Raw genomic sequence first — 14,604 nt, 5'->3', positions numbered from 1 at the left:
AATTAACATCAGCAGTGCTAATTATAATTCTCCCCAATTTTGCATGACCAGCAAATAACTGAAGATATCAGTCAGTCCACCTGATGTATCATTTACAAACAAGTTAAATAGCAGAGGCTCAAGAACAGAACCCTCAGGCATGCCACTGGTTACCACCTTTTTTTTTTGAGACAATGCTCCATCATACACAACTTGCTGGCATCATTCAAAGAGCTAATCACCAATCCATCTAACCAATATATGATTTATTCCTCTCTGCAACTTGTACACCAACTTATCATGTGGTAAACGATCAAACATAGTTGCAAAGTCCAAGAATATCATTGCATATGATTCTCCCTAATCTAACACGCTTGTTACCTTATCATAAAATGCAAGTAAACTGCTAAAACAAGACCTACACTGACCATCATAAAGAATACTATGTCCATTCAACCTACTCTTGTATTCTAATTCTAACCAATCCCAACACCTTGACTAAAACTGCAATTATATACATACCGGTCTATAACTGGAAACTTCTGTCCTAGAACCGTGCTTGTGGAGTGGTACTATTTTGTCTTCTTTCCACACTCCTTAGGAACTTTACCCACTACATGGCTGGTGATATGCCAGCCATTTCCACAGCCTTATTAATATGAAACCCAGTCAACATCTGATACATCTCTGATTCTTCTGCTTCCAATCCTCCTAATACTTGTCTCCCTTCTACATGTTTTGAAACATGTAGAAGGGAGACACACTTCTACTTCTACATAGTAGAAGTGTATTCTACTTCTACTTCTACACAATTGAAATTGAAAAACACAACATACTTCCGTTTCTGGATCACACATCTTCCCTCTGGCAATCTTTCCTTCACTGTTTACCAGAAACTGACACATACGGGACAATATATACGCATAAACTCCTACCACCATCCAACACAAAAACTAGGTATCATCAACACGCTAAAAAACAGGGCGCAGACAATCTGTTCCAACAAACAGGCACTAAAAGATGAATTTAAAATTATCTTTAATACTTTCCAAAAAAACAGATACAGCCAAAACACTATTAACAAAATTCTCTACAAAACCTCAATAAAAAACAAAGACAAACCAGACTACAGTAAAACTACAACCATTCCCTACATTAAAGGAACATCAGACAAAATAAACAGAGTAGTACTATGAAAATACAACCTCAAAGCCACCTTTAAACCTCCTGCAAAATTAAAAAGCTCACTCAACTCATCCAAAGACCCACTCCCTCCACTAGCCCACCCTGGATTATATCGGATTTATTGCACTTGCAACATACCATATATAGGAGAAACAGGACGCGCAATTCCTATCAGACAAAAAGAACATAAACAACACATTAAATATAATAATTATGGTGAAGCTGGCCTTTCTGATCATGCCCTGAATTCCTTACACAGAACTGACAGAAAAGCACTAGCTGTCTACATCGCACTAAAACATGGTATGAACGAAAATTCAAGGAAGCATGTGAGATTATTATCAACCACCCCAATCTGAACAATAATGATGGTCTAAAAATCCCAAACATATGGAAGGTATACATTCGACGCACGGAACGTTCCTCACTAAGAACAACTATAAACAGGACTATAGAAAATCCAGTATCTTAAGAGCAAAAATAAGAATTGTAACACTAAAAATAGGACATCATTGTTTCTGAAAGAAAACCATCTGAAAGAATGTTCATTCCTGTCATCGTAAATAGAATTTAGCTTGATGTAATTTTTTTTTTTTTCACTAGAGATCATGCCAGTAGAATAACATGCGATCAAATCATTGTTTCTTTAGCTTACAGTTAATAATGTAACTCAGCTTGTCTTGTATATTGATATATGCTCCAGATGATGATCTTGATGTGAAGATTGAAACGTTGGGATAATAAAAAAGTTTTTTTAACACGGTTGTAAATTCCATAAATTATTAAAATGAATGCTGATCATTGTGTAACTCTAAAAGAGTTACACGATGATCAGATTTCAAACCAACATGTTTTGTGTTCCAAACATGTTGGTTTGAAATCTTGTGAAACATCAGCAGCTTAATAAATTACCACATTTATTTTAATTTGTTCTTGCAGTATTGTGAGTCAATATCATTAAAAATTAAAATCTTTCTACAATTTTATGCTATTTTATCTACAGCTAATAAAACGTTGAAAGTTTATTTTTCACTTGGTTAGAGTATAATAAATTTAGTTTAATCCTTTATCCAAGTGTGAGCAAACAAAGTTTGTGCCTGAAAGTATTTTCAGGACTGGGGTAAGGTGGTACAACACAAGGGCACTCCTTGCAAAGGTGGAGCAAGCTACCAACACTCCTATCTCAGCATCTCCCATAATGCAAAACACATCTCCTTGCAGATATGTCTAATGTTATGCATTAAGGGAAGGGCCACAACCCAGACTAGTTTCGACCTTTATTGAGGTCCCTTCAGTGGGAGCCAGGCCCAAGTGGAGATACCAGGCAGAAGCATTAGCAGGTCATCTCTACCTATAGGAGTTGCCAAATGGTGTGCCACCCTTTTTTAATAAATTAATTTTTTATTAAAAAAGGGTGGCACACCATTTGGCAACTCCTATAGGTAGAGATGACCTGCTAATGCTTCTGCCTGGTATCTCCACTTGGACCTGGCTCCCACTGAAGGGACCTCAATAAAGGTCGAAACTAGTCTGGGTTGTGGCCCTTCCCTTAATGCATAACATTAGACATATCTGCAAGGGGATGTGTTTTTCATTATGGGAGATGCTGAGATAGGAGTGTTGGTAGCTTGCTCCACCTTTGCAAGGCGTGCCCTGGTGTTGTACCACCTTACCCCAGTCGTGAAGATACTTTCAGGCGCAAACTTTGTTTGCTCACACTTGGATAAAGGATTAAACTAAATTTATTATAGCTAATAAGGCGATGAACATGAAAACATATTACAACAAATACTGTGGTATTCTTGCATTCAAACTGGTCTTAATTTTTTGATTTCCCCCTAATAATTATAAATAAACTCAACAACAGTTAAGAATAACTAAAACACATTCTTCCCCTAATAATTATAAATAAACTTAACAATAGTTAAGAATAACTAAAACACACATTCTTACTTTCCATAATGCCTCACACAATGTCTCTGCACATTACAATCAAGAATTCAGATCAGACTGTGATAAAATTTCATAATCACAAATGTCTATATCACTACTATGAGAGGATGCAAGACTAGCAATATTTAATTTACTTTCCATAAAAGTCTGTAAAGTATCCTCAAGTACTGCTTCTAAAGAAGTAGCGACACTGTGATTGATAGCAGACAACAAGTCGGTGTCATCGTTTTCAATATTATTGTCATCAGTTTCAACATTATCGCCAAAGACAAGCCCTTGAGAAAAAGGCTCCTCTTCTGAACCTGAGCTTTCTTCAATAATGTTAGTTGGAACACCCTGCAACAAAGATCCTGTATGAAAAGCAGAATTGTTATTTTCAGTCTGAAGAGGCAGTTCTGTTTCTATATCACTTTCTGCTTCTTCCTCTATACTTGGAAATTCATCAATGCCATGGCACAATACATTTTCTTCTTCTGAAATAAAGAGTGAAAATAAATAATTTATAATTCATGTATAGTACTGAAAAATACAAATGGTATGGATATAACATATTCAGGTGGTCAAAAGCAACAATATGCTGTCAGGCTCATTGCTGTTTTGTCCACCTAGTTCAAGACCACAAGGTCCCAGTGGAAGGAATGGAACAATTTAAAATGAATAAAATAAAACTTGAATATATATGTATACTCTTTAAACTGCATACTTTTTATAGGCCTTTTAAAAAATTGTAATTTTTAAAGAGCCTTTTAATACTAAATCCTCAAATTATTCAAGAACATTATACATGTTTCCATAAATTAAGGAACAAAGAGAAAAATTGCAATATTTCAAAAACTGTATGATGAATTTTTATGCAGTTCAATGAAAGGCAGTATGATATGAGATGTGAAAGAAACACCCACAAAAATTGTAAATAAAATAGTTTAAGTAAAAAATGGGTACATGAAGACTGGTTAAAAAACAAGAGGTCAAAATGAGATTGTCAAAGTGCCTAAATTAGGAATCTGGCCCTCACCGCAGTACAGTACTCACAACAATCTTTCATACTGCTTATAATGATTTTTTTAAATAACGAAACCTGTGGTGCGTTCATAATTAGAAGAAACACACATATAAACCACAGTGAAAATTATTTAATTGTAAATATTTCATCCTAAGTATCTTAGGACATCATCAGCACAGTATTTAAACAAAAATTAGGAATAACATACAGTTAGGGCGCATGATTACAATAGAATCTCATGAAAACTTGCATAACGTGCTAAAGTAGTACAAAAAAAAAAACGTCCTAAGATACTTAGGATGAAATATTTACAATTAAATAATTTTCATTGTGGTTTATACGTGTGTTTCTTCTAATTGCTTATAATGATGTCCAGCAGTTGGACATCATTATAAGCAGTATGAAACAGCACAACATTAAAAACAGTACGTTTTTAACGTTGGACAACATTAAAAAGCAGTATAAACCTCCCTGCTCCTATAAAAGCTCTCTTAAGTCCCTCAAGTTGATGAAGAAAGTTTATTTTTCACTTGTTTAGACTATAATAAATTTAGTTTAATCCTTTATCCAAGTGTGAGCAAACAAAGTTTGCACCACCTGAAAGTATCTTCAAGAATGGGGTAAGGTGGTACAACACCGGGAAACTCATTGCAAAGGTGGAGCAAGCTAACATCACTCCTATCTCAGTATCTCCCATCATGCAAAACACATCTCCTTGTGGAATGTATAATGTTATGCATTAAGGGAAGGGCCACTACCCAGACTAGTTTCGACCTTTATTGAAGTCTCTTCAGTGGGAGCCAGGCCCAAGCAGAGATACCAGGCAGAAGCATTAGCAGGTCATCTCTACCTATAGGAGTTGCCAAACGGTGTGCCACCTTTTTATTAAATTACTCTGGATTTAGAGAAAGATGTTGAAAGTTTATTTTTCACTTGGTTAGACTATAATAAATTTAGATTAATCCTTTATCCAAGTGCGAGCAAACAAAGTTTGCACCTGAAAGTATCTTCAGGACTGGGGTAAGATGGTACAACACCGGGCAACTCATTGCAAAGGTGGAGCAAGCTAACATCCCTCCTATCTCAGTATCTCCCATAATGCAAAACACATTTTCTTGATCTCCACTTGGGCCTGGCTCCCACTGAAGAGACCTTAATAAAGGTCAAAACTAGTCTGGGTAGTGGCCCTTCCCTTAATGCATAACATTATACATATCCACAAGGAGATGTGTTTTGCATTATGGGAGATACTTAGATAGGAGTGATGTTAGCTTGCTCCACCTTTGCAATGAGTTGCCCGGTGTTGTACCAACTTACCCCAGTCCTGAAGATACTTTCAGGCGCAAACTTTGTTTGCTCACACTTGGATAAAGGATTAAACTAAATTGATTATAAGTCCTCAAGGTTTTTGGGATGGGGGGGGGGGGGTTAAGAGTAACTACATGCCTACCTAGATTTGCAGACATGCTCAATAGGATTAAGGTCAGGAGACTTGGCTGGCCAGTCAATATGTACGTCTGATAGTCTCTTCATAGATATTGGTCCATGATCTTTGCTTGATGAATACAAGCATTATCATCTTGAAGGATAAATGCCTCTCCCACTGCACACAGATGAACATAGGGTCAAAGACATCATCTCTATAAGTTACAGCATTCATAGTTCTGGCAGGAAGCACATATAGGTCAGTGCATTCATCCAGAGAGATGCCTCCCCAAGCCATCACACACCTCTACCATAAGAATCCCTTCCTTTCACAGATATTTTGCGTATCTTGGTTCTCTCTCCAAATCAGAGCATACCTGGTATTACTCTGCAGAGTAAATCGGGACTGGTTTGTAAACAATAGTGACCCCACAGGTCTTGGATACAGCCAATGTGGAGCCCGGCCAAGTTCTCTCCAGTGGCATGGGGATAGATGCATATAGACTTCCGGTTACTTAGAATACATATCACTTTCATGAAGCATTCTGTGCACAGTGAAAGTGGATAGCCATCCACTAGTTTACATGGCTTATTTTGACATATGAGGTGTAACAGCGATTGTGCATTCAAATAATAACAAGAATATGTGGGAGAAATTATTTTTCACTAATTCAAAGTTATCTGATAATGGAATATTAGCAAAAACAGACTATAAACAAGCTAATTAATGTATTTGAAGGAGACTAGTGAAAATATGAAATCTGAATTTTTTAATATGAGAAAGGTATGTTTTCACCAAGGAGTTAAAGAGAAGATAGTTATTTTATTAACTTGTAAGTGAGAGAATCCATATACCTGCCACAGATTTGAGAAAAATATTGCCTTACAGATTTTTAGTAAGCCACATAGTCTAGGTGATACCATGATGACAAGACACTTCATCTTATTTAGTTTATTAATTTGAAATTATAAGAAATTTCTGGAGATAAAATAGTACATTGTATGTTCTCTTAAAAGAAATCAGTTTTCTATGGTATTCCCTCCAATCCTGGACAACCAATATACAGGTAATAATGAAATTCTTATGAGGGTGGGCTGAAAAGTTCTTGGCCTAACAATGAAAAAATGAATTTATAATTTCAAAATTATTTTTATTTTTCAACATAATCTCCCTTAAGACTAATACATTTATTCCAATTATGCTCCAGCGCCATTATCCCGTCCTTGTAGTGGTTCTCAGTAAGATCAGCAAAATATCCCTCTACAGCTGCAATCACCTCTTGATTCAAAGAAAAACGCTGACCAGCGAGGAAGAGTTTTGGTTTTGGGAAGAGATAGAAGTCAGAGGGAGCCAAATCTGGGGAATAGGGGGGTGCAGATCCCTTAATTTTCCCATTGCCAAAACACCTTTGGGCAGGTGCATTGTCCTGATGAAAGATGATTTTTTTCTTCTGCAAACTGGGTCTTTTCTCACGAATTTTTTTTTTTTTTTTTGTCTAGTCTGGTTAAAAGATCGGAATAATATTCCCCGATTATTGTTTTACCCTTTTCAAGATAATTAATAAACAAAATGCCTTTAGCATCTCAAAACACAGATGCCATTATCTTTCCTGCTGATGGAACTGACTTTGTCTTCTTTGGCAATGAACAACTGGCTTCTGTCCAATGTTCTGACTGCTGGTTTAATTCTGGTGTGTAATGGTGAATCCAAGCTCATCCATAATAATAAATCAATGCACAAAATCAGTTTTATTCTTGTTAAAACGTTCCAAGCACTATTCAGAGATTTTTATACGAAGGCAGTACCCATCTTGCTTAAAGCTTTTTCATTTGCAAATCTTCATGCAAAATATATCCTACACGTTCTTTTGAAATGCCTATAGTCTCAGCAATTTCGTGCACTTTGACTCGCAGGTCATCCAATACCATATCATGCACTTGATCAATGATTTCTGGTGTTGTTACACTTTTTGGACATCCTTCATGCGGATCATCTTCAAGGCTGGTACAGTTATGTTTAAACTCGGCAGCCCATTTCTTAATTGCCGAAAACAAAGAAGAGTGCCCATAAATTTTTATGAACTTTGAATGAATGTCTTTTACTGTTAAACCTTCTTTTACAAAGAATTTTATAACCACATGATACTCAATTTTATCCATCTAGGGATAGAGACAACACTTTTGCTTCAGAAAGCTGTATAAAACAAACTACTTGATAGATGCTTATGACAGATGTACCAACTTAGGAAAAAAAATCTTGCCAATGGTGTTGCCATCTATGGTCAAGGCCGAGAACTTTTCATACCACTCTCGTATCAAACCCAGGAAAGACCTGGGTTTGATTCCTGTCCATGACGTGAGGAACCTTTATCTGGTCTTTTTCAATTAAATGTGAGTTAACTGGTCTCATACAGAAGTAGAAGGTTTTTTTCACCCAGAAACAGGTTTTTCATCCCTTGGAACAAGCAAACTGATGAAATGCTCTACATCTGAATACACATGAATCTACAGTCATGAATACTTGCCCTTAGCAGATGCAGCAGAGGAGTAACGAGCCAGATGAGGCTTGTCATTAATTTGTTGTAAATCCCTCATTAGGGAACTCAACTCATCCTAAGGGACGTATGAGAAAGAGAAGGGAATAAAATTGTTATTTCTTTTGTATGAAGAATGAGTTATAAATTCTGTTAAGGATAAGTTGGGAGAAAAAAGGCTTTGTGTTAAACAGTGTTTACACTGCTTCAAAGTGAATTCAGTTTACCTGTATTATAATCAGTTTTTATATGGTTCTATCTATACAGTACAAGAAAGTGTTTTGAAATGACAGCACGGCCTCAGAAAACCTCAATGCTAAGGCTTTATTTCAGATTACTTTAGACCTTCATCAATAGTGATAACAACAGATATCAAAACATGTAAGTATAGATAATTTAAAGTTTTCTTAAAATGCTCTACATCTGAATAATAACAAAATATAAAATAATGTTAGCATTATAAGTTGAACCAAACTTATCTGTAAACAAATGATGTGAATGGAAAAAGAGGATAAGGGAAAGAAGCTAAAATGATATTCAAACAAAACATTGTATTCATTGAGGTTTTCATCAGCACACAAAACACTAGAAATGCTGATGACAGTTTGTTTGTGGGTAACTTATGTATAGGATATATTGTATATACAATATATCTGTAGAGATTCAAATTCTGGTATCAGATATTTCTTGAAGCAGCAGAACTGATAGATCTGAAATAACCAAAATGATCTATTGATTGATGTACACTCATCTTTCTTTTGGTTTCATAACTGAGTAAATAGAAGAGCAGGATTTTGCTAGCATGTAAGTATATACAATAAACTTGTTTTGACTGAAAAAGATGTTCTATTCAAAAAAGTAGGAATTAGTTGAGCTTGCCTGCACTGTTTAAGAAAATCTATTCTGCTTACACATTTAGTTTTCCAAATATATGATTTCTTCACAGTATTCTCTTTGAGGAAGTAATGGATGTGAGAAAGAATTGACATGTTAATTATAGATTATGTAATTAGTGATATATAAATAATATTTATCATACAGCTTCTTAATTAATGGTATAATAATATCATACTTAAAATTGGAACCATTCTAAATACTTGGCTATTACAATTGTCTACTCTAAGACTTCTAAAGGCCTTAAAGAACAGTTGTTTTAAGGTCAACAAGTGAGTTTATTTCAGATTACTTTAGACCTTCATCAATAGTGATAACAACAGATATCAAAACATGTAAGTATAGATAATTTAAAGTTTTCTTAAAATGCTCTACATCTGAATAATAACAAAATATAAAATAATGTTAGCATTATAAGTTGAACCAAACTTATCTGTAAACAAATGATGTGAATGGAAAAAGAGGATAAGGGAAAGAAGGTAAAATGATATTCAAATAAACATTGTATTCAATTTTGGTATATTATGTTCTTGTAATATGTTGTATATCATATTCAAAATTGCAAAGGCACCTGATAAATACTCCATGAAAAATTTGTATCGAAAGAAATTAGTGAATATTAGATTAGCAGCATGAATATATTATTATTATTATTATTATTATGCAGGACCTCCATGGAATCAGAAGGCTCATTAGTGGAAGCATATCTTAAACAACACAAAGTCTAAGAGGTGTGGCTATTAAATAAAGAGACTGGTTGCAAAAATGTGGTTTATTATTAAATTGTATAACTTAATTGTTATCCCCTTCAACATAGTCCCCTCTTCTATCTATACACCATTGCATACAAATTTTCCATTGTTGGAAGCAGTACTGCAAGTCATCAGGTGTTATCTGCTTCATTAGCGCTGCTGTTTTCTCCTTTACCTCATCCACTGACTGAAAATGGGTGCCCTTCAATGGCGATTTCAACTTTGGAAAAAGGTAAAAGTTGCATGGAGCCAAGTCCGGCGAGTAAGGTGTATGGTCCAACACTGGGATCTTCTTATCAGCCAGATACTGCTTTACAGACAGTGGGCTGGAGCGTTGTCCTGATGGAGAATCCAAGCGTTGTTCTTCCACAGATCAGGTCTCTTCTTCCTCACTCATTCTCTCATCTTGGCCAGAACCTCAAGGTAATAATGTTGGTTAACTGTCTGACCCTCTGGTACCCATTCAACCATTACCATACCATTGATATAAAAAAAACTATCAGCATTGCCTTCAGTTTTGACTTGCTCATTCTTGCTTTTTTCGTTCTCAGTGACATGGAAGTTTTCCAGTGCATCGATTATCTCTTTGTTTCTGGATTATACTGGAAAATCCACATCACATCACATGTGATGATCTCCTGCAAGTCCGGTTCTGCTGTCAGCCGTTCCATGATGTCGGTGCAAATTTGTTTCTGGAAGTCTTTCTGCTCCTGACACAAGTTTTTGGGAACCGGTTTGGCAGACTTTGTTCATGTTCACTCATGCAAAATTTGTTGTAGTCTCCTTATAAATGTGCACCATGTCTGCTATCATCCAAATGCTTAATCGGCAATCACTGCAGACAATTTCATGAATTTTCGCAACATTTTGTTTTGTTGCTGCCGTGACAGGGTGACCCGGTCTTTTGTCATCTTCAACGTTTTCTCGACCTTCAGCAAAGACCTTCACGTGCGCGAATGATTGAATGTGCCATTTAATCATTCGCGCACGTGACATTACATTATCACCATACACCTCCTGCAACAGTTTTAAACACTCGGTCGGTGATTTCTTCAGTTGCACAAGGAATTTAAGATTAATGCACTGCTCAAGTTTAACGTTACACATTATTCCAGCAAAGCTGTATGTGTATAAATGTATGTGTGTGTGTGTATATGTATATATATATATACAGCAATACCGCACATAGTCCGAGTAATCGGTTCCACCAATATCCCGGACTGTTTGAAACCAGACTAATCGAGGAACTAAATTCATACAAAAAATCATAATTGGTTCCAAAAAAAATATTCTCCGTTTTTCAATAAATAAAATGAGATTAATAAATTCAAATGTCTTTATCAAAATAATTAAACAAAAAATACATGTTTTTCGTAATTCATTTTTTATTCTCTGAAAATTGCAATATCGATGTCTGCACATTTTTCTTCTTTGGTTTTTTCTCTTCATACATTTCTTTGTAGCAACGAATTGCATTGTTTATCATTCGGTGAATTGTAAGGCTACGTTCAGTATTGGGATCAACTTTCATAATATGCTCTGACAAGGTTTCAACTATTCCAATAATTTTTGATAGTTGTTCAGCTGTTAATTCTCGTGCAGGCACTTCAACACAGTCGTTGTTGTCTAAGTTGTCCTCCCGCTCTTCATAAGCTCATTGTTCATCCATGTTAATAAGTGTTTCATTATCCAGTTCATTAGTGCTTGATTCAATGCACTCAATTATGTTGACAGAATCTAACTCTTTGAAACCAAGTTGCTGTCCAATTTCCACTATGTTATTAGTGACTTCAGCAAAATGAGTTTCAAAACCAATGAAATCATTTGTGCAATGTGGTATGATATGTTTCCATACTGCTCTCATATTGCTTGCCATTAATTCATGCCATACTTTGCCTATATTTTTGATAACGTTTCTGTTGTATCTCTTCCAAAATTCCGTTAAAGTAGGCGCATTTTCTCCTGTTGTAGCTTTTATGGCTTGCAAAAAAGTGCGGTGCAAAGTATAGGCCTTAAATGTCGCAATGACACCGTGATCTATTGGTTGGATCGCCGATGTCGTATTTGGTGGAAGAAAAGTTATTTGTACATTTTCATTTAAATCACAAAGACCAGTCGGATGACTGGGGGCATTATCTAAGATCAATAAAAATCTTAAAATCTAATCCTTTTTCTCTGCAAAAAATAATCTCCCAGTGTTCTGTTGTAGGGCAAAAATAGTTAGTGAACCAATCTTCAAATAAAACTCTTGTGACCCATGCTTTCTTATTTGAATGCCACAACACTGGGAGATTATTTTTTGATACATTTTTAAGAGCTCTAGGATTTTCTGCATGGTACACAAGCATCGGTTTTAATTTGAAATCCCCTGCTGCATTTATACCTAATAACAGTGTGAGACGGTCTTTTGAAATTTTATATCCAGGGCATGACTTTTCATTGGCTGCTGATATAGAAGTGTGTGACTACAACCTTTTCCAGAATAATCCCGTTTCAGTTTCATCAATGTTAAATATTTGTTTAGCTTTGTAGCCACCTTTTTGTATGATTTCACTCAATTCCTTTGGATATCTTAAAGCAGCCTCTTTATCTGCACTGGCAGATTCGCCAACAATAAGAACATTGTGAATACCAGTTCGTTGCTTAAAACGAAAAAAACAACCACGACTTGCCATAAAATTTTCACTAGTTCCCTCACCTTCATTTTCTATATCATTAATAGTCTTCAATCATTGTAAAGACTTAATGCTTAGGTTGAATTTCCATTTGACTAAACGGAACTCGCTTTTGAGTTAAGTCTTCGATCCATATGGATAATAGTCGCTCCATATTTACCATTCAACTGCTTCTGGTTTTAGTCGCTATTTTTTGATAAATAAGAAGCCGTAGTCCATACCTTGCGATTTATATTGATCGTTTTTTTGATAAGTTTTCAAACTGATGACTCATCCATTCCTTTTTTCACGCCCTATTTTAGCAAAGGATGCACCTTCTTCATGAAGCTTGATTATATCGAGCTTTTGTTTTAAAGTGAGCCATTTATGTTTTTTTAGTGAGAGAATCACTTTCACGTTTTCTTTTTTTGCACTCATTATGTAGTTTTTTTAAATGGGATTAAAATTTAATTATCACAAATTCAACATTAAAGTTCACAAACGTCCACTGCTTACTCGTACTATACATAGCTTACACATTAAGACGTTGAACATAATGCCGCGTTTACATTCACACCAAGTCTAGGTACATACATACACAACGGGGAACCCAAGAAAAAATTGAAATATCGTATTGCATAACTTTAAAACCACATAAAAATAAACCACACAAAAAGAGACTTGACTGCATAAAGGGAAAAAAACCAAACATTTATGTATAAAAAAATAATTTTGTGTACTAATTTTTTTAGGATTTAAAACTGGACTATAGTAAATCTGGACTAATCGAAGCCAGACTATGTGAAGTACTGCTGTATATATAAATTAAAGCTGCCAAGAAATTATATTCTTGGTTCCATCCTTTATCCAAGTGTATGCAAACAAAGTTTGTGTGAAGTCACTTCACAACTGGGCTACTTGTATATAGAGGCTAATGACTTCACATTAATTGCCTTCCATAATGCAATGCACATATCATTACAAACATTTATAATGCTATGCATTATGGGAAGAGCCACTACCCAGACTGATTTATTTTGACTTCTACTGAGGTCTCATCAGTGGGAGCCAGACCCTGAATAGATACCAAGGTTGAAGTAATGCAGAAGTCCAAAGCATGTCCATAAGGATATGTGCATTGCATTATGGGATACTAAGGCAATCGACGTGAAGTCATTAGCCTCTATATACAAGTAGCCCAGTTGTGAAGTGACTTCACACACAAACTTTGTTTATTTATGTATATTATTTCTGGGAAATAATAAATTTGTTTATTTATTTACAAATAAATAAATAAACTATACTTGGATAAAGGATGAAACCAAGACTATAGTTTCTTGGCATCTTTAATTTATAGTATAACCAAGTGGAAAAACTTTCAACAGTGAATATATATAAAACATTGTTTGCCATTAATAAGGATCAGACTTTCCCAAATTTTAAGTGTATGGAAATACTGTCAATCTGATTCAAAGTCAGGGCAACGTCCAGCACTTCAGCACTCTCTTTGAATAACTGCTTAAAGCTAAAATGGCAATAATGTAAAATATGGGTCTCACACCAGTAGATTTTGTGGTCTGCAGACCCAACTTTTCAACTTATAGAGCATACAGATGTCCTTGCAGTCTTTTCTTAACCAAACATCCTACTTCTTCAAAATATAAGAGAAGACAACTAACAAGGAACATAATAAACACCTAGGAGGAAAAAAGAGAAAGCTGTTTATCCTTAATGGAAGGTAATATGGTGAGAGTTTATTGAGAGCAAAGTAGACACTAAATTCTATCTTTTGAGGATCCTTAAAATTGGTTCAGAAATACCAGCAATGTACAAGACTGGCACTCTATATACACATAGGGTCACAGACTTGTATGTATCAATGATACTGGATGTACTTCGGGATGGAGCCATCCTGCTGCATAATTCTTCAGACAGCATAATGTATCATCATAAGGCATGGAGCAGACAGGGTGTGCTCTATTAAGAAGAGTTTTGATTATGCCTATTTTGAGATGGATGATGTGCTGAGTCATGCTGTATGTATGTTGTCAATATGCCAGATGGAAAAAGCAAAAAAGGAGGATGTTCAGGAAATCTATCCTTTTCTCAGGTGAAAATAACATGAGGGTGTAGGCTATCGATTTTGGTCAGCAAAGAAAGCAGAGTATCTAAAGAATGTGGCCAAACAGAGAAGACGTCATCCATATATGTATATAAATTTAATG

General features: G+C 35.3%; 1 protein-coding gene across 1 annotated transcript in view; it reads right to left on the bottom strand.

Annotated features, from left to right (window-relative positions):
- Window positions 1-2,909: 2,909 nt before the first annotated feature.
- LOC150100145 (uncharacterized) overlaps window positions 2,910-14,604 on the bottom strand; it is a 192,644-nt gene continuing 180,949 nt past the window's right edge. Inside the window, exon 8 of the mRNA XM_090403073.1 lies at window positions 2,910-3,590. Within this exon, the coding sequence (XP_090259199.1) occupies window positions 3,157-3,590 (434 nt within the window). The 3' untranslated portion in view covers window positions 2,910-3,156. The remainder of the gene's footprint in view (window positions 3,591-14,604) is intronic.

The sequence above is a fragment of the Typopeltis vanoorti genome, chromosome 13 (assembly GCF_054136105.1).
Source record: "Typopeltis vanoorti isolate ZY-2024b chromosome 13, IOZ_Tvanoo_1.0, whole genome shotgun sequence".
Taxonomy (NCBI): domain Eukaryota; kingdom Metazoa; phylum Arthropoda; class Arachnida; order Uropygi; family Thelyphonidae; genus Typopeltis; species Typopeltis vanoorti.
This window is presented reverse-complemented; position numbering and strand designations above follow the sequence as displayed.